The sequence below is a fragment of the Labeo rohita genome, chromosome 16 (assembly GCF_022985175.1).
Source record: "Labeo rohita strain BAU-BD-2019 chromosome 16, IGBB_LRoh.1.0, whole genome shotgun sequence".
In the NCBI taxonomy this organism is placed as follows: domain Eukaryota; kingdom Metazoa; phylum Chordata; class Actinopteri; order Cypriniformes; family Cyprinidae; genus Labeo; species Labeo rohita.
In genome coordinates, this window is record NC_066884.1 from 37,655,977 (window position 1) to 37,679,610 (window position 23,634).

The 23,634-nt window shown below is 38.0% G+C and overlaps 1 protein-coding gene across 2 annotated transcripts in view; it reads right to left on the minus strand.

Moving 5' to 3' along the window:
- The window catches only part of adamtsl4 (ADAMTS-like 4), a 53,909-nt gene extending 40,006 nt beyond the window's left edge, over window positions 1-13,903 (minus strand). Inside the window, exons 1-4 of one of the 2 annotated variants that reach the window (XM_051130629.1) lie at window positions 13,612-13,903; window positions 9,580-9,649; window positions 7,677-8,146; window positions 4,859-5,477 (exon numbers count right to left, since the gene is read on the minus strand). In XM_051130629.1, the coding sequence (XP_050986586.1) occupies window positions 4,859-5,477; window positions 7,677-8,146; window positions 9,580-9,649; window positions 13,612-13,634 (1,182 nt within the window). In that variant the 5' untranslated portion in view covers window positions 13,635-13,903. Of the gene's footprint in view, window positions 1-4,858; window positions 5,478-7,637; window positions 8,147-9,579; window positions 9,650-13,611 lie in introns of both variants that reach the window. The other variant, XM_051130628.1, reaches the window with a different exon arrangement.
- Between the last annotated feature and the right edge of the window lie 9,731 nt (window positions 13,904-23,634).

A 23,634-nucleotide genomic window follows, 5' to 3' on the forward strand; every position in this document is an offset into this window, starting at 1 on the left:
CTCCAATGCTGTGTTATGACAGAAACTATTGTGAAATGTTTAGCATAAGTGCTTAGGTAAGGATGAGAGATAAAATGTTGTAATGCATCTGAACGAATCCCTTGCCTCAGGGATTTTTGGCCCACAGACGCAACTGCATAAATTCATGTTCCCTTGTGAAAAACTAGTGCATTTTAGCATACTTTTAAATAAAGTACTTATAAAAAATATACACACAAAATTGTGAGCTACAAATTTTAAGTACACATGCAATAAAATTAAGCACACTTATGACATTTTCTGTTCTCCATTATGTCTTCTCAATAAAACCCAAAAGCAGATGTTGAACAATATGTTAGAGATGCACTTTTCTAAATAGGGAAAGTGGATGGGAACCAAAAAGCACCAAAGCAATTCATATTTCGTGCGCATATGAAACTAATAGTGGCTTGAGGGTGGGTAAATGTTGTCGAAGATGTCACATTGGGTGAATTATTCAAACACAGAAAATAATCACAGCTGAGGCAAACCTGCTACCAAAGCCCTCGTTCAGATTTCAGCACTTGCTCGCGACCCACAAGCCCGACGTGTCCCGGTAACACAAACACTGCAGCGTGTTTGGATCTATCTGAAGTAATCCTTCTAACAGTGTGTCACTCGTGTCTGCTGTGTGTATCACGCCACCAACAGCAGGAAACTGCTTCACCACATCAACTTGACCAAAGTTCAAAAATGACTAACGTTGGTTTTGAGAGCTCACATGCTGCCCTGGGCCGCTGGAACGCTTCGGTGATGTATAATATAACTACCGCCCAGGCTGATCCTGGAAAGTTGGATTAAAGAGAACTGGGTGATTTATGATTTGCAAAGAATCTGGCTCTAGTCAGCGTTCGACAGGGGAGTGAGAACGAGGCTCAGCACAAATGAACCAAGTCGATCTGGAAGGAAAGCTGAAGAAAAAGACTGCTCTGGAGTTTCTGAGAGACAAAGAGGTAGATGGAGAACCGGCTCCTGGAATAGGGGGAAATCCATCCCTTTGACGTGAAGGATGCACCTTGGGATGAAAGTGTTTGATGACATCTTTCAGAAAATCAACGGTAATTACTAGCGGCTCAGATGAAGCACTTTCACCAAACTGTGGTTAAATCTGGGAGGTTAATGTTGAGCAAAAGAGCTTATTGACTGATGTAACATGGGACTTTCCAATGGGAACATTTAGCCATAATTGGTGCAAATTAAACGGAGTCACTCTAGACCAAACAGTATATTTAAAGGGACAGTTCACCCAAAAAAGAAAACGTGCTGTTAAAGGAGTTTACTTCCAGAACAAAAATTTACAGATAATTTACTCACCCCCTTGTCATCCAAGATGTCTGTGTCTTTCTTTCTTCAGTCAATAAGAAATTATGATTTTGAGTAAAAAAATTTGGGAATTATCTTCATATAATGAACTTCAATGGTGCCCCCAGGTTTGAACTTCCAAAATGCAGCTTCAAATGGCTCTAAACGATCCCAGCTGATGAAGAAGGGTCTTATCTAGCGAAACAATTGGTCATTTTCAAAACAAACTGACAATTCATATACTTTTTAATCTCAAACGCTCGTCTTGTCTAAGTCTGCATGAACTCTGATTTTTTTTCCGGTTCAACGTGGTCAATACAGTTGGGGTATGTTGAAAAACTCCCATCTCGTTTTCTTCCCGAACTTCAAAATCCTCCTACATAGCAGCAGAAGTACCGACCCAGTGTTTACAAAGTGAACATGCAAAAAAGATCAGACACCCTTTATAAAAAAAGGTAAAACAGCGATGTTGAAGAAGAAACCCTAACTGTTTTGACCTGGATGCGCATCGCAGAGGCGAGACAAGATGAGCATTTCAGGTTAAAAAGTATATACATTGTCAACTTGTTTCGAAAATGATCGATTGTTTCGCTAGATAAGACCCTTCTTCCACGGCTGGGATCGTTTAGAGCTCTTTGAAGCTGCATTTAAACTGCATTTTGGAAGTTCAAACTTATATGGAGAACATTCCTGAAATATCTTCCTCAAGAAACAATTTCTTATCAACTGAAGAAAGAAAGACATAAATATCTTAGATGACAAGGGGGTGAGTAAATTATCTGTAAATTTTTGTTCTGGAAATTAACTTTAATTTACTCACTCTCAGGTCATCCAAGATGTAGGTGTTTTTTTTTTTTTAGTAGAACAGTAAAGAAGATTTTTAGCTGAAACAGTGGGTGATTCATAAAATGCAAGTCAACAGATACTGTCACTTTAAGTGTCAAAAAAGCATATCAAATAACACAAAATTAATAACCGTGCCTCCTGATGATATATTGAGGTCTTATGAAGCGAAACATTCAGTTTGTGCAAGAAACTGAACATTATTTACAAGATTATTACCTGTAATCCAGAGCCTCAGGCAAACAGTCTAGAGTGATGTCCGGTTCTTGAACGAATCATTCTTTTGAACCAGGTCTTTTTAGTGAATCAGCTGAATCAGTTTATCAAATTGGACTTAAGTATCTGAAACAGTTTGCGGCTCATGCAGCACAGATCTTTGTGTTACTCAATCAAAACTCACTTTCAGATGCCTGACAGTCACTCTGACTGTAAACGAGCCAAAATGGTAGCGTATCTGATTCTGTGATGAATTAATTGATTCAGCGCTCCAGTTCCTGAACAGTCACTGAACTGAGGCAACAGGACTCGGACCCATGAGCCGCTGATGAGAAGCATGCTCTATATGCTTTAGACCAGACCTATTCAACTGGCAGCCCGCAGGCCCACTCCGGCCCGCCAATCATCTTCATCCGGCCCGACTGAGAAGCACACGCAGGTCACACATATGGCTTGAATTGTTTCTGTACTAATTAGTTTGTCCATAAGGTGGCAACACTGTCCCGAAAAGAAAAGAAAGAGATGCAACAATCTACCGGAGACCGCAACATCAACAGACGGCAGCGTTGACAAGCGCTTGTATGAGGGAGTTATGAGATATCCACAACTCTACTTTAACCGGGTATAAAGACAGTGTTATCGGCCAGAATAGCGCAAACACTGGACCAAAGTATTATTAAATGAAGTTGAAAGGCTGCGTGTTCGGCTGTACACGTACACTGAGCCGGTTCAGATGGAGTAGTGCTTCAATGGACAACACCACACACAATTATGGCAAAATGCACGGTTTTGGTGAGTTACCTCATAAACGTATTCTTAAATGAGTTATGAAGTCTTAAATGACCGTAAAGAGTTGGGAGAAAAATGAATATGTGTCAAGATCCACGTCATGTGCATCAGGCTTTAAAGAGACAGGACTGAAGTGAAACCTGCTGAAGTCTGTCACTGACGGAAATCAAAGAACAAACGAAAAAGAGAAATCATCACTCTCTAGTCACTGATTAACTTCAATAAAGAATAATCTATATACTTGGTAAAAAAAAATGACATTAAACACATATTTAAATCTATCTTTACATTGTTTCTATATTAATTTGAATGTTCAGTGTGAAATTATGACAATATAAGTATGTAAATATGAGATTAATCATGATTAATTACAGAAAAATGTGTGATTAGTTTTTTTTTTTATTATTGATTAAAAGACAGTACTTACATTAACCCCCCAGAAAGAGATCAGGACGGCCCCCACCCCCTTGGCCCCCTTAAAATTTTCAGTTTGATAATCCAGCCCTCAAATTAATGTAATTGAATAGCCCTGCTTTTGACATTCAGATTTCACATTATTATTGTATACTATAACAATATGTGACTATAACAATAAGTGACATGATTACGTACGAACTGGTGAGTCACTTATTTAAACCAGTTCTTAAAAGGAACTGTCTGAAGGAACCGGCCAGCTTGCCTGGGGCTCTGGATTACAGGTAATAATGTTGTAAATAATGTGCAATTTCTTTCCTCAATACATCTTCTGGAACTACGGGTATTAATTTTGTGCCGCCTGTATATGCTTTTGTGACTCTCAAAAAGACAGTCGCCGCTGACTTGCATTTTAATCACTAAAGAGCATGGTTTCAGCTAAAAATAGAAAAATAGTCTCCTACATCTTGGATGGCCTGAGTGTGAGTAAATTGACAGCAAATTTGAATGCATGTTTGAACTATCCAAGCTGAAGTCATCCCACCAAACAGAATAGCAAAATCACGAGATTTCCGAGTCCTCTCCTCATCCAACACTGTTCGGTTAGTCCCGCTCCAAACTCACACCATTGCTGGCTGAGTGGAGAGGCTGAGATCATTCACAACACATGCAAACTCCATTTTAGCAGTTGAGGTCATTACATGAATGGTAAATATTTGGTATTAGAAAGACTAAAGCAGGCTGAATGAGATTAAACTCTGATTACCCCACATACAAAGCCAGTTAAAGGAGCCACACATTTGTAGCATTTGCAATAGCACTTGGGTTTTCCACAACAGTCACAACTGAGTTTTTCATGGGAAGTTTCCACCCTCTTTCCACTCTCTGACCCGTTAAATTAATCATGCTGTTTTTGCTGCGTTTGACAAATGACCTCTGTTATGACTGGCTAACCTTCGTGAACCAGCTCTCGTTCATTAGAACGAGCCAACTTATAAATACTGGAAAACTGACTGATATGTAAATATGACTATCATATGTTAATCAGGGCATCACCATCATGATAATTTATGAATGAGATGTTTTTGTTTGAGTTTATGAGTTCTGAAGGTTATGATTAGAGTATTTTTACATCAAACTATTTGCCTTGTGTTGAGAAGTACACGAAATTGTACTGAATGTGTGCTTGTAGTGTATTTAAAATCGTAAAAGTATGTTTTAAAAACTGCACTTACAGATTAGATTATGTTATAAAATAAAAGGTCACTGGACTCACCTGTAGGCTGCACCTGCGGTACTCTCTGTCATGTCCAGAGCATCTGTAGTTGTGGGTCGCCGCTGGAGGCCTCCACTCCCTCTCGGCTTCGTTTCTGGAGGGCTGGGCTGCGTTCTGCAGGACCCAGGGCTCAGGATTTATGTTTGTGTGAGGCTGGAGGCCGTAGGGAGGAGGCTCTCTGGGAGTATGTGACCGGTGAATAGTGTGTGTGTAGGAGTGTGGGACTTGGCGAGAAGTGCGTCCGTCGCCGCGTTTGTCGCGGGCCACGTGTCTTTGGGTCAGGGGCTGCGAATGTACGGTTGGCTCGCGTTCCCGCACTCTCTCCATGCGTTTGTGTGGCTCTCCATCACTTGCAGCATCACTCTCCACGTCTGCTGCCTCAATTTTCTTTTCATGCTCTTTTCGTTCTCTAGCAACAGTGTCTGGAATAATTTGCTCAAGTTCTTCCTGTGTTTTATCCACATGTGAGCTGGAGTTCACATTGAGAGCATCGAGGCTGTCTGTGGTAGTGGTGTTGTGGCGACGTGTGTGTCGCGTGTGACGGTTTTGTCTGTGTAAGGGAAGAGAGAACGGCACCCTGCCGTACCCAAACTGTCCAGGACGAATAGAAGAGCTAGACCTGGTGTGACAGGGAAAGAAAAAACATATATGACTATGGTGGAAACAGGCTTGTAGGACAAATATAGTGTTTTTGAATAGAACTGTGCAAATATTAGCACATTAGACATCAAGATATCAAAGCTAAAAGAGCAATAAAGTCTTAAAATCACATTAAAACAACTTATGTTAACGGAGAAGTCCACTTCCAGAACAACAATTCACAGATAATGTAGTCACCCCCTTGTCATCCAAGATGATCATGTCTTTCTTTCTTCAGTCGTAAATAAATTTTGTTTTTTTGAGGAAAACATTTCAGGATTTTTCTCCATATAATGGACTGATATGGTGCCCGAGTTTGAACTTCCAAAATACAGTTTAAATGCAGCTTCAAACGATCCCAAATGCGGCTGTAAACGATCCCAGCCGAGGAAGAAGGGTCTTATCTAGTGAAACGATCGGTTATTTTCATTAGTTTTTCATGTCAAACACTCGTTTTGTCTTGCTCTGCCTGAACTCTGTGTATTCTGGCTCAAGACAGTTAGTGTATGTCGAAAAACTCCAAACGTATTTTCTCTCTCAACTTCAAAAATCATTTCAAAATCATACATCGCTGCAGAAGTACCGACCCAGTGTTTGCAAAGTGAACATGCAAAGAAGATCAAACACCCTCAACAAAAAAGGTAAAACAGTGATATAGGACGATTTTGAAGTTGAGGGAGAACATGAGATGGGAGTTTTTCGACATACACTAACTGACATGAAGAGGAAAAAAAAACAGAGGTTGGGAAGAGCAAGACAAGATGAGCGTTTGATATTAAACATTATATAAATTGTATTATTTTTATGAAAATAAGTGATCGTTTCGCTAGATAAGACCCTTCTTACTAGTGGCTGGGATCGTTTACAACTGCATTTGTGATCGTTTGAAGCTGCATTTAAACTACATTTCAGAAGTTCAAACTCGGGGCACTATATCAGTCCATTATATGGAGAAAAATCCTGAAATGTTTTCCTCAAAAACCATAATTTCTTTATGACTAAAGAAAGAAAGACATGAACATCTTGGATGACAAGGTGGGTGAGTACTTTATCTGTAAATTGTTGTTCTGAAAGTGGACTTCTCCTTTAAACAAGGTGTGTGAAAACCAATTCCTTGTATTTGCACTTTTAGTCCTGTTTTATACCACAGAAAGACTTCTAGAGAATTCACACGGGTTCTCTTTTTAAAAAAAAATCAAAATCAGACCTTACTCAGTGATTTAACAGTGAACCCAGTTCTCTTGGCATTCACATCGGTGGAAATGTGAAATTGGATTTTTTTTGTGATTGGGTTTCAACCTACTTATTTTTCAAGTTTTCTATCATTTCAAAATACACTGCCATTCAAAAGTTTGTGGTCAACATTTGTTTTTAAAAGAAACTGATACTTTTATTTAGCAAAGCTGCATTGAATAGATCAAAAGTGACAGCAAAGACATTTAAAATGATAAAAAAAGATATTTGTTTCAAATAAATGCTGAAAAAACTTAAATGCACCATGGTTTCCACAAAAAAATATTTGGCAGCACAACTGTTTTCAACATTAAGAGTAATCAGAAATGATTTCTGAAGGATCATGTGACAATGGAGACTGAAGTAATGATGCTAAAAAAATTCAGCTTTGATCACAGAAATAAATTACATTTTATAACATATTCACAGCGAGAACAGCTGTTTTAAATTGTAATAATATTAAAAAAAATTTGATCGAATGAATGCAGCCTCGGTAAGCAGAAGAGACTTCAAAATCATTAACAAATATTACAAACCCCAATCTTCTGAACGGTATACTGTAATGCTGAGATATTAATAATATATACTAAATGTTTGAATTGTTACAAAATATTGTAGCAGTTAGAAATGTTTGCAGTTGTGTGAATATAGAAAAAGTGAATATCTACATTCACAACGCACAACATAAGCCTATGCCGGCTACTAAAAGCCGCGTTTAATGACCATCATGTGCACTTGAGCATGTGTAGTAAAGGACAAAGCGTCGCCCTTTGACTCTTTCAGACTATATATTTATTTAAATCATAACCTTTTGTTGGACGCATTACCATATTTATCATGCAGCCCAAGCTATCAATGAGTTCTGCTTATGTAAACAGGAAGGTCTTCTCTGACCAGCCCTGCTCACCTCCTTATAGATGCTGTGCCCCTATTGGGGGAAACTGACCTCCTGCTCCCACTGCCTAGAGCTCTGCCGTGATTGGGCGACCGTGCGGGAACTCTTCCGTAGGGAAGTGCAGAGGATGAGGAAGGTGAACGGTAGACTGAAACCGGGTCCTGATTGGGTGGACCAAACTGCACTGGACCCGCTCCACCAGCTTCGTTTCGGTAAAGTGGTAATCCAGGATTCGGATTGGCTGGGAGAGGCGGGGAGAAATAAGGTGGCCTCTCAGCGCCCCCTGCTCCATATGGAGGAGGCTCGTTGACAGGATACAAGGAGTAGGGTCCGACACCTGGTTGAGGATAAGATGGTCTGTTATATATATGTGGCGGGGTTTGCGGAGGTGGCATACACTGTCTCCGCCTCTCAGACACGCCCACTCCACAGCTCTGAGAACACTCCACCCATTCGCTCCATGCACCCCACACTCCTTCGAGCACCTCCTCCTCTGCCTGACGAGACTGTCGTCCTGCCGCCTGTCAAAGGAAGGCGTCAGAATTATACACAGCAAATAAATATGCCACATGTACGATGCTAATGCTGTATTTACAATGGGGTCCAAAATGTCTGAAAATATGTATGCACAGCTGTAAAAACAAACATCACAGACAAATGCAAAACCAGTCCTGGTGCATAAGCTGAAACCTAATAACCAGCTGTAATTAGAAGTCTGATCAATATCAAATTACATAGTGCAATTAAATTGCAAGATTAGACAAGAAAAGCACGAACAATTGTTTTGAAAAACACCAAATAATTCCCCAAACTACACCCAACAACATGCAAGTTCAAACACATGTCCTGTTCAATCATGCACGGTGATGAATGACATTATGACTAAGAAAGAGGCATAATTAAACTAATGGCATGTGCTGCATTCAGGAAGAGGCTGGACTCTGGAGTTCAGCCCAGTGCAATGACATTCTTTACAGTGCTGGACGCAGATTTGATCTAATTCCAGTTACTTATATAACCTCATTTCATCAATCAGGAGAGAAGAATTTGAGCGTCTGCAGGGCAGGCAGAGGTAGAAGGGAAGAAAGCAACAAACAAAAGAATCCATTCAGTTCACAAAAAAAGGGGGGAGAGAGAAAAACAAGAGTACAAGGCCTGTAATGCACCTCTGATCCTGTCTAAACTGCCATCAAGGTCACACAACGCCAGCCTGTGTCAGTGCGTGTAATGTAGGTGAGATGCATGGACGGACGGACAGACGACGGATGGACAGACGGACAGATAGATAAATAAATAGACAGACAGATTGTTTTTGGAGCTGCATTAGCTGCAGTAGCCAGTATAATCTGTATGTGCGTGTGATTTCCTGCCTGTTATAACATCTAGCATGCGCGCTGTTTGAAATGCAAGGAAAAACAACAAACTCATTTCTAGTTTTCCATGGCATTTGTCTCCGAGTATTTCTACAATAAACTGTTGTTGAAATAGAGCATAACAGTGTGCTGTACAAACTACACATGCACATTAAACTCTCAGCGAGAGTTTGCCACTGCAGCTCCTCTTGAAGCTTTGGTGGTCTTCACCCTCTGTGTGTGTGTGTGTGTGTGTTTGCTTACTCTGAACACGTGCATAACTGCTCACTTGCTTACATGCGAGTGTGATTTTTTCACACCAACGCCCAATCACAGCCACATCTCACGGGCTCCCAAAGGACAATCCCACATCAGAGGCCAGATGACCAAACAATGGAAAGATCAGCTCATGCGGCCTGATTTAATGGTCAGATCCAGCACTGGCCGCAGGGGCCGATAGAGTTTATCTGTGCTTCTCTCAGAGCCACAGAAGACTCATTCAGCTTCAGCTGGTCCACAAACATATGGCAACACACGAGGAAGCACTTCTCTCTAATAGTAGAGTATGCAAATGTAAAATCATCATCTTTATTATCACTCACCGGCTTCTCTGCTTCCTCAGCTGTTGTTAAGGGCAGGACAGCAAACACACAACACCAAAACACACACAATCTGTGAGAAAAAGGAAAAACACATATGATGATGAGTAGTAGTAGAAGATGAAAATTTCAATTTAATCATGTTGTGAGATTAAATGATAATGTGATAATGAGACCCTATATCAACACACGATGAGCACTGTAAATTATAGGCTCTGCAAGGGGCTGATTAGATTAATCTCTGAACAATTAGGAAAATGTGTTAACAAGCTGATGGATTCCAATACGTCTGAGTGGCTCTCCCAGAATTCCTCCTGACAGGCCGTTCCCCACCCTGCCCGGCTCCTATTGGCAATTCCTCTGGATATGACTTATCCTCAAAACATTCCCATATCAACCACATTCACAATGCAATGCCTTTAACCCACATCTTAAGGTTCTGGTTGGTGGCTTTTCATTGTAAAAATACTTCACATTGTGTCACGCTCATATTTGTTGTCCTAGTCTTATGAAAACTACGATTCAAAACAACATGTTTCAAATGCAAAATTACACCTGAAATGGTTAAATCACATATTAAAGATTCAGTATGAGTAATCTTGGATTATCTTGTTTTTTACTTTCGGTTAGCCATTAATCCAGAATGGTCAGGTCAAATTTCACATTGTATATTCTAACATTACTTAAGGCCTGTTTATACCAAGGGCAACAACTATAACGTTTAAATAATCATATTAATTCTCACAATAGGATATCAATGGAATCAGTTTTAGATTTTTTTTTCCATTTACTAAAAAAAAAAATTCAGCCAATCAAAACAGCAGCATGTGTTTATAATAAACCTAATGTTTGTTGGTGTAGAAGTTATTATAGTTTCAGTTATCATTCTTGGTGTGAATAGGCTTTTAACTTGGGGTACACGCTTAAAAATAAAGGTTCCAAAATGGGTGTTTTTGCAGTGATGCCACAGAAGAACTTTTCAGTGAAAAAAAATCCTAAAATAACCATTTTGAAGAACATTTTAAAAAACTCTAAAGAATCTTTTTCGACTATAAAGAACCTTTTCTGCATTTGAAAGATTCCATGTATGTTTTAAGGTTCTTCATGTAACCATTGATGCCAATAAAGAACCTTTATTTTTAAGAGTGCAAGGACTCTTCTGGCCCACATTTGTTAACCCTGGAACAGTGCTAACCCTAAATTGTGGTGCCAAGGACATACAGTGTGAAACAATGCAGTGCCCGAATGCTGTTTGGCAACAGACAACTCATCCTAAAGTGTCTCATGATGTGTCTCAGTGGTTAACCCATTAAATGCCAATTAGTGGTTAGGTTCAGTATCTGAGGGGTAACAGTGATGCAGCAAATGCACTAATCGTGGACTTAAAGAGACAGTGTTATTTACTGGCAGATTAATGCAATGATATTAAGGACATGACATGTGGCCAAGTATGGTGTCCCATACTAGGAATTTGTGCTCTGCATTTCACCCTTCCAAGTGCACACACTGTTTTATTCAGATTTCAAGAAACCAGAATACTGGTTCAATCTGATTATGGAGACTATGTTATTTTCATATTTAGAATATTTACTCAATATTCACTTTATATTAATTAATATCAGAACATGCTTGTAATGCTTCCACACAAACCATTTCAAAATGATTAATCGCTAACTCGCAGTAACTGTGTGAAACATGGTACAAGATTATGTTTACTCAGTGTTAAGAATAAATCTGGATTAGAAATGCCAAGCATATTGTATTTTTCATGTTATTATTGGGGCCAAATAAACACAAAACAGAAACAATGTTGCTCTCCTGGATAACAACAATCAGGCGCAGGACCACTTAGTCCAACATCTGTATGTGTTGTAGTAATTAGGTCAGAGGAACTGTGTTTACTTTCTGAAGTGAACATAAAGGGTTAATTATAATAAACTGAATGTTATTGTGTGCTGGTGTGAACAGGCCTTAATTAAGGGCAAGGTCTTGCTGAGCCTCTTTTCACACTTTCTAACCCTGAATTGTGGTGCCAAGGATATACAGTGTGAAACAATGCAGTGCTCAAATTTAACAGCGAGCTGTCTGGCAACAGACAACTCATGATGTGTCTCAGTGGTTAACCCATTAAATGCCAATTAGTGGTTAGGTTCAGTATCTGAGGGGTAACACTGAAAGCAAATGCTTTGATCATGGATTTGAAGAGATGGTGTTATTTATTTGCAGATTAATGTGATGATATTGGACGAGGAGTTAATGACGCTGTTTATGGGCACATCGCTTCCCAATTATTCTGTGCAAGTCTTTAAAATGTTTGCAAATAAAAGTAAAGAAAAACAATCAAAAACATGATTCTTTGTTTGGACAAAGTTATAACTACGTATTTCAGCTGTTTTATTCAGATTTCAAGAAATCATGGACCTCATTTATCAACAGTGCGTACACACAGATGTGTGCATAATAAGAACAGTTTCATTCAAAGTGTGGGATCTACCAACTTGTATTAATAGGAATGTGTGTAAATATAAAGAAGGACAAAAACCTTTTCTACACACTGTTGATAAATGAGGCCCCAGAATACTGGTTCAATCTGATTATGCAAACAATGTCATTTACATATTCAGAATATTTACTCAATAGACTGCACCTTAAGTTATAAATAAACTTTAGAATGATTAGTATCAAAATATGCTTGCCATGGTTCCACACAAAATGTTTCAAAAAGATTAATTACTAACTCAAAGTAACAGTGTGAAACATGGAACACGATTATGTTTATGTTAAGAATAAACCTGGATTATTGGGGCCAAACAGACCCAAAACAGAAACAATGTTAGATACTCTCCTGGATAACAACAATCAAGTTTCTGAAAGTGCATGATCACTTAGAGCCACATCTGTATGCGTTGTAGTAATTAGGTCAGAGGAACATTGTTTACATTTATGAAGTGAACATAACGGGTTAATTTCAAATGCCTGTTTCTACTGGACCCCAAACACTTAAGCAATCTGTCTCAAGTGAACATGAGGCTTGTTTGTAACAATAATGTTTATCTGTCTGATGAGTTTTCACATCATCTGTGGTTTACTATTGGTATTTCAGAACATTGTAAAATGATGCATGACATTTTGAGTGCTGCCGCAGACCCGTAATCATACATGTGGGTTAAAGCGGCGCACCACGGAAACCTCAGCACAGCATCAGGCCAGAACTACAGAGTCCCAGAGCGCGGATCGGGGTCGCTCAAGCCGCAGTAACGACCCCCCGCCTCCGGCCACGTTTTTCACCCGTCCGCTGCAGGCTACTGGAAGAACCCGCCACAAAGCCTGCGTCCCGATACAAGAGCCCTGCTACTGGCGATTTAAACGCGGCCAATAATCCGAAAGGAATGTCACTGATCAGAATTCGAACCACTTCGTCACGATGCCACTGAAAACGTTCTAAAACAACGCAATCACAACCTGCTGCGACTTTTTCCTTCCACTTTTCATTTGGAAACTCAGAGAAATGAGACAAGTGGAGGTATAAACAGTTCTTCAAAGTAATATCTATGAGATGAATATAAACGAATAGGCCTCTTAAAATTCTCTAATCCAGACTTTCAACTTCTTCAGCTTTCATAAACATGCCCTAGAGTCACATAAAGAAATGTTTTGTAATCCTTTGCTTCTTTGAGCACATTAGGATCTATTCCAAAGTATGATTTAGCATTAGCGTTCCTTTAGGATTTTTGACGTAAATATGAAATCTAAACAATATGTATTTATATATCAGCAGCCGCCCAGTCCAGTGGTCTGATCTGACCAGGAACAGTCTGTTGTAATCTCATGGTTGTGATCAAGCCCGACTCGAACCCGTGTCCGAATTCCTCCCCCCCTGCGTCCGCAGCCAGTGGCACGAACAGGATACGAGACTCAATAGGCACCTAATGTCTCCCCATCCGATACAATGATGCGCAAAAGTCACAAACGTGCCCAAACCCGCGCGTCTGGGCTGTCATTGTGCGCGCTGTCGAGTGCATGTGTGCGCGTTACCTGCTCACAGATCCAGTCGTCATTCTGTCCTCCTGTGCGTGAACTGCGTCTCCCGCACGGATCCGTTCTGCGTCAAGTTTGTGAAAGAGCGAAAGAAACAAACACAAGATCCGCGGAGTTGAAGGAGTTGCTTGGCGAACTTTTCCTCGTTTCTTCAGACTCGTTCTCTATTCTGTCACACACACACTCTCTCTCTCTCTCTATCTCTCGCACTCTCACACGCACTCCCCTCGAGTAAGAGAGGGAGGGGTGTAGGGTTTTTTTCCTGTCGTTCTCCCGAAAACTTTTTTGTCCTTGTGTAAAGCTGGTGTGACGCTGGACAGCTCGGGGCCCTGCGGGGGCCACACGGACTGACTCTCTCTTTCTCTCTCTCTCCATCTGTTTTCTTCCCTTTCCCTCCTTCTCATAGCACTCCATTCCTTCTTCACGTCTTTGTTCGCTCTGACACACACCTGTACATCATGTTCATCACTGTTCAGCAGAAACTGTAGATATTTGTTCAGCAGTGAACGCCACATGAGTTTAGTATCACACAGATAACAGCACTATTAATAGTTCAGAATAATTACTTTCAGTATCACAACATAGTGGAGATTAGGGTTAGTTTTTTAAACTTTTTTTAAACTCCCAAGTTTTTTCCAGGGTGGGTTTATTAATTGAAATCCATTTTTGTAGAAAAACCTCAAGGCTGCATTGAACATTACTGCACAGGAAAACACATACTTGAACACACACTGACCTTTTGAACAGTAATGGGGCATGTTGTCACAACATATGGTGAAATAATGGAACCTGTAGCAAAATGTAAACAGTAAAGTAATTATGAAAAAATACATTTTTTTTTTAAATATTTGTATTAATGTTTAATCTTGTGTAAAATATGAGATAATTTACTAACATTATAAAATAAATATGGAAAAACAAACAAAAATAATATATATATATATATATAGGTTTTCAAACAGTATCCACTACTGTTCAAAAGTTTGGGGTCAGTAAACTTGTTATCAAACAAGTCATCAAAACAAGTTAAAATGAACATTTTTTTTCAGTTTCTATTCTAATATTGCAGAACAATGTCGTTTTTAATGGCAGAATATATTGTGAAAACAGGACAAGCTAACTCACAAATAAAGTTTATATTTACGTTATATTTTACACTTTACTTTTTCTGACTATATAGATAGATTTTGTGTAAGTATATACATAAAAAGATATATAGAGATATATTATCTAAGTATATAGAAAGATTAAATAAAGTGGTCTTTTACTCAAAACCTCACAGTTATTTGATTTCTTTGATTTATTGCAAGTTTCTTTGCCACCAACAGTGAAAGAGACAGTGGTGTGGAAACAATCCACAATACTTGATTTAATATTTGCTAAATGTTTGATTCCAGATTTTCAGTGTGGTTTCATGTTTTTGACCCCACTTTATAGATATGAAAAGCCTGAGACCACACTGAATATTTTAGGACTTACAAAATCAAATCTATATTTAATGTCAATGAATGCTTGAAACAACACTCTCAATAAAGCTCAAGAGAGATCAGCATAATGACTCCTAATGATTGGGGATATTTTTAATTAGACCTTAAAATAAACAGATATATATCAACTTTAATGAAAATAAATGATTGAGGGTAAAAAGAGTTTGGGAGTCTGGTTGGGTCGCAGTTGCTCAGAAGTCTTTAAAAAGATATAATAATCTTGAAATTGCACTAGAAAACATGGTGGCGTGAAACCGACGGCATTTGTTTACTGTTAAGGGAGGGGTGCATAAAGTACAAACCGCCGAGAACGAGGCCCGTCATGCATGTCAAGATACACAACCGATGAATCATGAGAGCCACATGAGATCAGAGGAAAAGTATATTTATATTTATTTATAAATCCCTGAATGAAGGGCCACCGTATGATTTCATCGGTGAGGAGGTGGCACATAAACAAAGTGCTGTGAGAGGTGAAAGGAAACTACGTTAAAGACGTTCAAAGCCTGTAATCATGCCAATATAGCAGAACAAAGATAATGTGTATCTAACAAACAAGATAGCGTATCGTAATCACACTGAGAGAAATGTTGGGTGACGGCTGTGCTTCAGTGCTTACGCACTGGATAAAGTTCATGCCTGTTTCTGTGGGTGTTTTCTGACCTATCGTGGATTAAATCATAACCTCTGGATATAATGACAAATCTGAGTAAAGCAGAGAGGAACGCTGCTAGAGGAACAACATGATTCATGAAGATGCAGAGAAGTTGAAAGCTGAACAAAATGCATGTTTTAACATTATGACAAAAATCAAAAGTCTCATATAAACAGTTTGGAGTCAGTAAGATTTTTTTTATGTTTTTAAAAAAGTCAATAAAATACAATATTTTTTGAACTGTTTTCTATGTGAATATGTGTTAAATTGTAATTTATTTCTGTGATCAAAGCTGAATTTTCAGCATCATTACTCCAGTCTTCAGTGTCATATTATCCTTCAGAAATCATTCTAATATGCTGATTTTGACTGTTGTCAATGTTGAAAACTTTCCTGACACGAAGTTTTGAACAGTACTTCTAAAGCAATAAGCAGAGTAAGAACATTTACTGGCATTGATGTGTTGACTTTAATACCATGGGCTGTGATGTTTCAACATGCATTATCAGTGTTCTTGCATGTACTTGTGTGTCAGTATCTGTAACTTAATCTGAAATGAGTTTGGTCTCACCTTAGCATAGCGAGACCTTTATGTGACCCTAAAACAGCCTCTGACTGACCCATCTCATCCTCCAGAGCTCAGCTGTGACATTAACCCTTGCTCATGTTACAGCAGCAAAACATCTGAAATATTTGCTTTTTAACCATGAAATCAGAATTGGAGCGCTGCATAGTTTTGAACTCATCCATTTACTAGTGCCCTTTCAAATGTTCACTAAATTAACCTACAGCACATACACACTGCAGTAGCAAGTAGCAAATCATGTTGAGAAAAATAAAAACAAGTACTGTTTAGGGTTTATTTATTATAGAAATCATATATTATAAATAGAGTGCAAACTGAATGTAATGTTTTTAGATATTTAAATGCATGTTAATTGAAATTAAATGAAAATGCACTATAGCTGAAATTTATATTAAATGTAATTAGTTGAACTGTAGACTGCTTTTTGTACCATTTAAGTAAGACGCATGTACATCTTTATATGTAAATCATAATTACCTCTGTTGTTTTTGAAATATGGTTTCTGCAGAATGTTCTGACAAGCATTTAGAATTGACTAAAATATACTGTAATGTCATTTCTGTTGAAAATGATAATTTATTTAAATATATGTGTAATTACACATTCGTAATGATGTTGCAATTTAATACATTTAAAATGCATTCACTTTAAATGTAATATGTAATAGCAGTTAAAATTATAATCAAATAGTATGTTAGTCAGCACATCAAAATAAGTGTGCTTCTTTAAGTCATGACAAACGATTATTAAAACATAATGATTTAAAATGCACTTTATAGTAAAACTTTTAATTTGACGGTATTGCAAAGTGCAATTTAATTCAGAAACATTATATGACCCACAAGTACAGCTGTTTAAAAATAAACTTCTAAGTTTTAAGTACACTACAAGTGCACATTCGGTACAATTAAGCACACCCTATTTTTAACAAGGAATTGACTATTTTAAAAAGATGGACAGCCGCTTTGAAATGTCATATGTGAGTTACGTGCCAAGGTTTAAATTCGTCACATCTAAGCGTGAACAATAATAGTAGGTCACCCTAGTAAACATCACTAATAAGCGAAGGGAATAAAATGTGCTAAGTTTAGTGCACTGGCAAAAAAGACTCAAGGGAGAAAAGAAGGTACAGGTAAAGAGAGAGAAGAAAAGAAACATGTCTGCTGAGAAAACACTTTTCAGAAGCTAAGAAAAAAACTCTACAGTAAAACATCTACATTCAGCAAACAGAAAAAGTGAGCGAGAGAGGGCGAGACTGAGACAGGAATGATTGGTTTTGGGTCAGATGGAGTCAATATTTGCCTCATTCCAGTGATATTATGGCCTTGGAGATCAAAGAGCAGACTGTGTGCTTTTGCGTCTGTGTAAAACGAGCTAAAAAAAAAATGAAGGAAACAGTCAGTCTACTCATTTTCATCCTTGAAGCGAGGAGACAAGATGCACAAGGGGCCTGTTAAGGGGACACCCACCGGGGCCAACGGCCTTCAGGGTCACCGAGGTCAGGAGGAACGGATGTTAATTGGCCGACAAAGATGTCCAGTGATGTTATTCCAATTATCAGCACAAAAAGAGGGTCAGCCTATGCACATGGGCAGATAATAAACAAACAGACTGTGTCTGTCGATCCGTCTGACCACATGGTCGACATGCAACCGAAAGCAGATCAAATCTACAGCAGAGACCTGATGCTGCAGTCGACCGGGGAGCAGACTCCCATAATTGCGTTTCCATCTGAGTGTCATTCTCATGTGTCTGAAAGCTTCTGGCATGGACTCGAGTCTGTCTGATGGCAGTATTTTGCTTGAAGGCGCCTGAGCACTAGCGAAAGCTCTAACTGAGGAAAGAAGTGATAATAATGCATAAAAATCATTTGGAAGACGTGGAAAGAGAGGCGAATTTGAAATCAACAGGAATATAGTAAGTTGTACATTTTTGCAGTTGTTGTACTGAATGTGCAGATGTAGTGTTTATATTAAAATAAACTATACTAGCATGTGCAGATAATATAACATTATTAATAATAAAATGTGATATGAGTGCACTTAAAAAGAGACATTTTCACGACTTTTTCTAAACAATTTTAAAACAACGCACTTTGTAATAATGTCAAATTAAATTTTATTTAAAGTACATTTGAAATCAATGTTTTAATCTTTCTTTACTCTTCTTTTATAGCTGACATCAACATACTAAAGCACAAAGTATTTGATTATAATTTGAACTATAGTGTTATTTGATATTACTGTTAAATTTAAGATTATGTACTAAATTGCAACTTATTTCAAATGTATAATTACAAATATTTAAATACATGACATGCAATTTATTATAAATGCTTGTCAGTACATTCAGCAGTAACACTTCAACCATATTTCGAAGACAATCGAATTATGAAATTACATATGTGACTCTGGACCACAAAACCAGTCATAAGTAGCATGTGCATATTTGTAGCAATAGCCAACAATACATGATCTTTTTTTTTATGCCAAAAAACATATTAAGTAAAGATCATGTTTCACAAAGATATTTTGTAAATTTCTACCGTAAATACATCAAAACTTAATTTTTGATTAGTAATATGCATTGCTAAGAACTTTATTTGAACAAATTTAAAGGCGATTTTCTCAATATTTTGATTTCTTTGCACCCTCAGATTCCACATATTCAAATAGTTGTATTTTGACCAAATACTGTCCTATCCTAACAAACCATACATTAATGGAAAGCTTATTTATTCAGCTTATTCAGATGATGTATAAATGTCAATTTCAAAAAACCCTTATGACTGGTTTTGTGGTCCAGGGTCACATATAAAAATCAAACAGTCAAAAAGGACTCTAAAATTCAGTTAACTGCATTTAATATAAATGTAAACTATAATCATTTTTCATTTAATTTCAATTAACATGCAATTTGCAATTTGCATGCAAATCCTTTGTGTTTTCCCTCTAGATTCTTATAATACAGATGCCTAATTTTAATTAACTTCTTCACAACAAACTATAGTGAGTAGGCACCTTAAAACACAGGTATGGACTTCCAGATCATTATTTCATGCCTCTACCAATCTTAATCTTAACATGTTCTTGGCAACACTGATACATTATTGTCATATTTAGAGACAGGGCAGCATGCTTTGGGAACAACAGTGAAGTGTGACAGTGCTCTACAGTGTCTCCACGTCTATTTAACTGAAGCGCAAACATGACACTCATCACGGCGGGTCACGTTAGTTAATGACAGATGGCTTTACGCCGCCGGTCCAAATGCCTCATGCTGGTGTAATGTGTTTAACAGGACGCTCAGATTCACTCATCCTGAACAGGAAATGCTTAGCACACATTCATACAGCGAAATATTGCTGGGAAAGTTTGAAAACGGAAACTAACAGCAATTGAAACAGCAATAAAGACCTCATAAGAGCTTCAGTTCATAATCATTACTCAGAAAGCGTTCCATCACTTACGACAGCTTAATGCTATTGAATTTTTTGTTATTTGTCATTTGGTAGATGCTTATAGGGACGGTCATGCTGGAGTTCAGCTACTGCTGGATTCCTGGTAATGTTGTTCATGATTCAACACATTGAGTCATGGAGCACATGTGGACGATGCAAGCTCAAATCTTGCTCAAAGACATTTCCCCATAATTTCACCCATCATTTCCTGCCTCATTCTACTAGACCATGAATTAAAGTGCCAAAAATTTAATTAAAAACACTACTTTCAGAATGGAATACCATAATGATGCTTACTGCACACTGTCTTCAATAAAATGAATAAATAAACAACAGTATTTGAAACATTACTCAGAATGCAACAATGTATCATAGCCTACACTGTTGTCACATGACCTCATGATATTTCCATATATAATAAGAGAGATCCAGTGAGAATGTGCTTTACTTTTGGCAGTTCGATCAAACAATAATTAAATACAGTTGAGGTCAAAAGTTTACAGAATCCGCAAAATGTTAATTATTTTACCAAAATAAGAGGAATCATACAAAATACAAAACATACAAAATTTTTTTTTTATTTAGTACTGACCTAAATAAGATATTTCACATAAAAGATATTTACATATAGTCCACAAAAAAAATACATAAAAAATAGTTTAATTGTGTTGTTACCTGAATGATCCACAACTGTGTGATTTTTAGTTTTTTTGTAATAGTTGTTCATGAGTCCCTTGTTTGTCCTAAACAGTTAAACTGCCCGCTGTCCATTAGAAAAATCCTTCAGGTCCCACAAATTCTTTTTTGTGCATTTTTTCCTTTTTTGTGCATTTGTGCATTTGTGCATTTTTTTTGTGCAAAAAAAGCATTTTTGTGTATTTGAACCTATTCCAGCAATGACTGTATGATTTGGGATCCATCTTTTTACACTATTACAGAAAGTTCAAGCACTCACTGATGCTCCAAAAGGAAAAAACATGCATTAAGAGCTGGGGGGTGAAAACTTTTTGCATTTGAAGATCAGGGTAAATGTAACTTATTTTGCTTTCTGGGAAACATGTAAGCATCTTCTGTAGCTTCTAAAGGGCAGTACTAAATATAAAAAAATATTATATATTTAGGCAAAAGAAGAAAAATGTATACATCTCCATTCTGTTAAAAAGTTTACACCCCTGGCTCTTAAAGGAGTCCTATTATGCTATTTTAAGCATTGATTTTGTTTTGGGGGTGTACAAGAACATGCTTTCATGCTTGGTGGTTCAAAAAACACATTATTTCACATAATTTACATTACTACAATACCTTTCTCCCAGCCTGGCACAAATGGCTCAATTAGTTCCCGGTCTGATGAAGGCCCGCCTTCCGAAAAACAAAGTGTGTTGTGATTGGTTATCTGTCCCAGTGTGTTGTGATTAGCGAATAGCTTAGATGGTGTTTCAGTACTGCCACGCCCCTTACCAAAGCAGCAAGTTCCATGTACAACTGTTAGCACAAGCTAGATTAAAGTGATTCTTACGTTTTAAATATGGATATTTTTCTTACAAAAATGCATCGATTCGCCACAGGAGGCTCCGACGCGACCACTCTAGTCAATGCTTGTGTTTATACCCACCGCGCTGCGACTCGTTGAAGCGTCTCAGAAGCGTCTCAGAAGTCTCTCTGCACTGCATCGCTAAATTTAGGCTAATCCCCCACCTCATCCCTACACTGTAAAAAACAATTTGTTGAGACAACTTAAAATAATTTGTAACCTGGCTGCCTTAAAATTTTAAGTTCAGTGAACTCAAAGAAAGTTTATTCAACTTGAAATGTTAAATTATACTAAGTGACAACTTAGATATTTGAGTTGAATCAACTTAAAATTTTAAGGCAGCTGGGTTACTTACCCATCTGTTAAGTTTAGCAAACACAAATATCCAAGTTGTTACTTAGTACAACTTAACATTTCAAGTTGATTAAACTTATATTAGTTGACTGAATTAAAAATTTTAAGGCAGCAGGGTAACAAATTATTTTAAGCTGACTCAACAAATTGTGTTTTTTATTTTTTACAGTGTACCCACCCCCCAACCATTCCAATTTTCGTAGGCAGGATTTATTTTAATGGTATTCTAATGGGCCGTGTTGTGATTTCATAACATCTGGAAAACAAACACTGTAGTCCAAAGGATTCATTTGTTGTAGTTCTTGCAACCTGATTTTTAATGAAATATCTCCCTTTGGAGTGGACTTGTAGATTTGTAACTTTGTAGATCTTTTTTATACCCAAACATACACACCACACACTGGCTAAAATTCAAAAAGTGAAAAAGCATAATAGGACCCCTTCAATGTGTGTTTTTTCCTTCTGGAGCATCAATGAGCATTTGAACCTTCTGTAATAGTTGCATATGAGTCCCTCAGTTGTCCTCAGTGTGAAAAGATGCATCTTTTCAGTCTGTTGTTAGAAAGGGTTGAAATGCACAAAAAATGCTGAAAAAAACAAAGAATTTGTGGGACCTAAAGAATTTTTCTTAAGAACAGCAGGCAGTTTAACTGTTCAGGACAAACAAGGGACTCATGAGCAACTATCACTAAACAAAAAACACAGCTGTGGATCATTCAGTGTATGTAAACATCTGAACGGGGTCATTTTTATAAATATTTTTTATACAATTTTTTTTTCTCTTGTGGACTATATGTAAACATCTTGCATTTGCATTCTGTATGATCCCTCTTATTTTGGGAAAATAATTAACATTTTGCTGATTCTGCAAGGTGTATGTAAACTTTTGACCTCAACTGTACATCATTTTCACTCAAAATGGCAAAAACAGGTAGTTATGTAATATCCCATTCAGCAAGCTCTGCTGAATACTATACACATGCTTGAGTAAGTGTGAGTAGTATGGTATTGGTGATTCCAAACGTATCCACATTGTTCTTCTGAGTAAAACACTTAAAGTGCACCAGAGGGACTGAACTGTCTTTGTAGTAAGTACACTGTACTTTGGACAAAAAGCATCTGCTGAATGACGAATATCTGTGTCATTTTACAGACACGGGCTGCATCACATATCAAACATTTTTGGCTTCAGAATGGGCCAACTGTTAATCCCGCCATCCTAATCCTACAGCTGTTCTTCATCACCTCACAACGCTCTCTACCGAATCCCGTACGACCCGAGGCGGTGCTCACATGAGGGGGAGGGAGGCGTCTGATCTGTGAAAGCCGCTCTAACAGCCTTTATATGACAATCGATGCGATAGCTGCGCCATCACCCTTTTAACCGAAGCCTTCAGCGTAACTGTATCTAATTGTGATCTTACAGACTATAATATGACTGGTCAAGAGCGGTCATTGCGGCATCTAAGTACTGCTTCTGTGAAGAAGTTTCTCACGGGTAAGAAACTGAATATGGTACTAGTGACATTAGTGCGTATGAGAGCTCTATTGTACACACGGCAGTCAAGCGTTCTGCTCTACTGATTATAATTGGAAGATGTTTCCATGAAAGCAAACATATTCCTCGAGCACCTCGGGATGAAGCAATCCAGCACTGTAGACATGTTTTTCTCCGGCAGTGCTGAGGAAACAGAGTGTGTCACCATTATAAACATGGGCCCTAAGGGAAGTCGATCCTCAAACCAACAGCAGGAGTTCTGAGAAAATATTTAAAAAGTAAGAAACAACTTCTGAGGTGAGCGCTCATGTCGCCTCCCTTAAAGAGCGTCTTAAAGAGTCTTTAACCCTTCTGCAAGCTTTTGGACATTTTTGTCCTTTTCAGTCTTGTTTTTGTGATCATTTCACCTGTGTTATTGCCAGCTGCATACATTTTGGCACAGGTGTGTA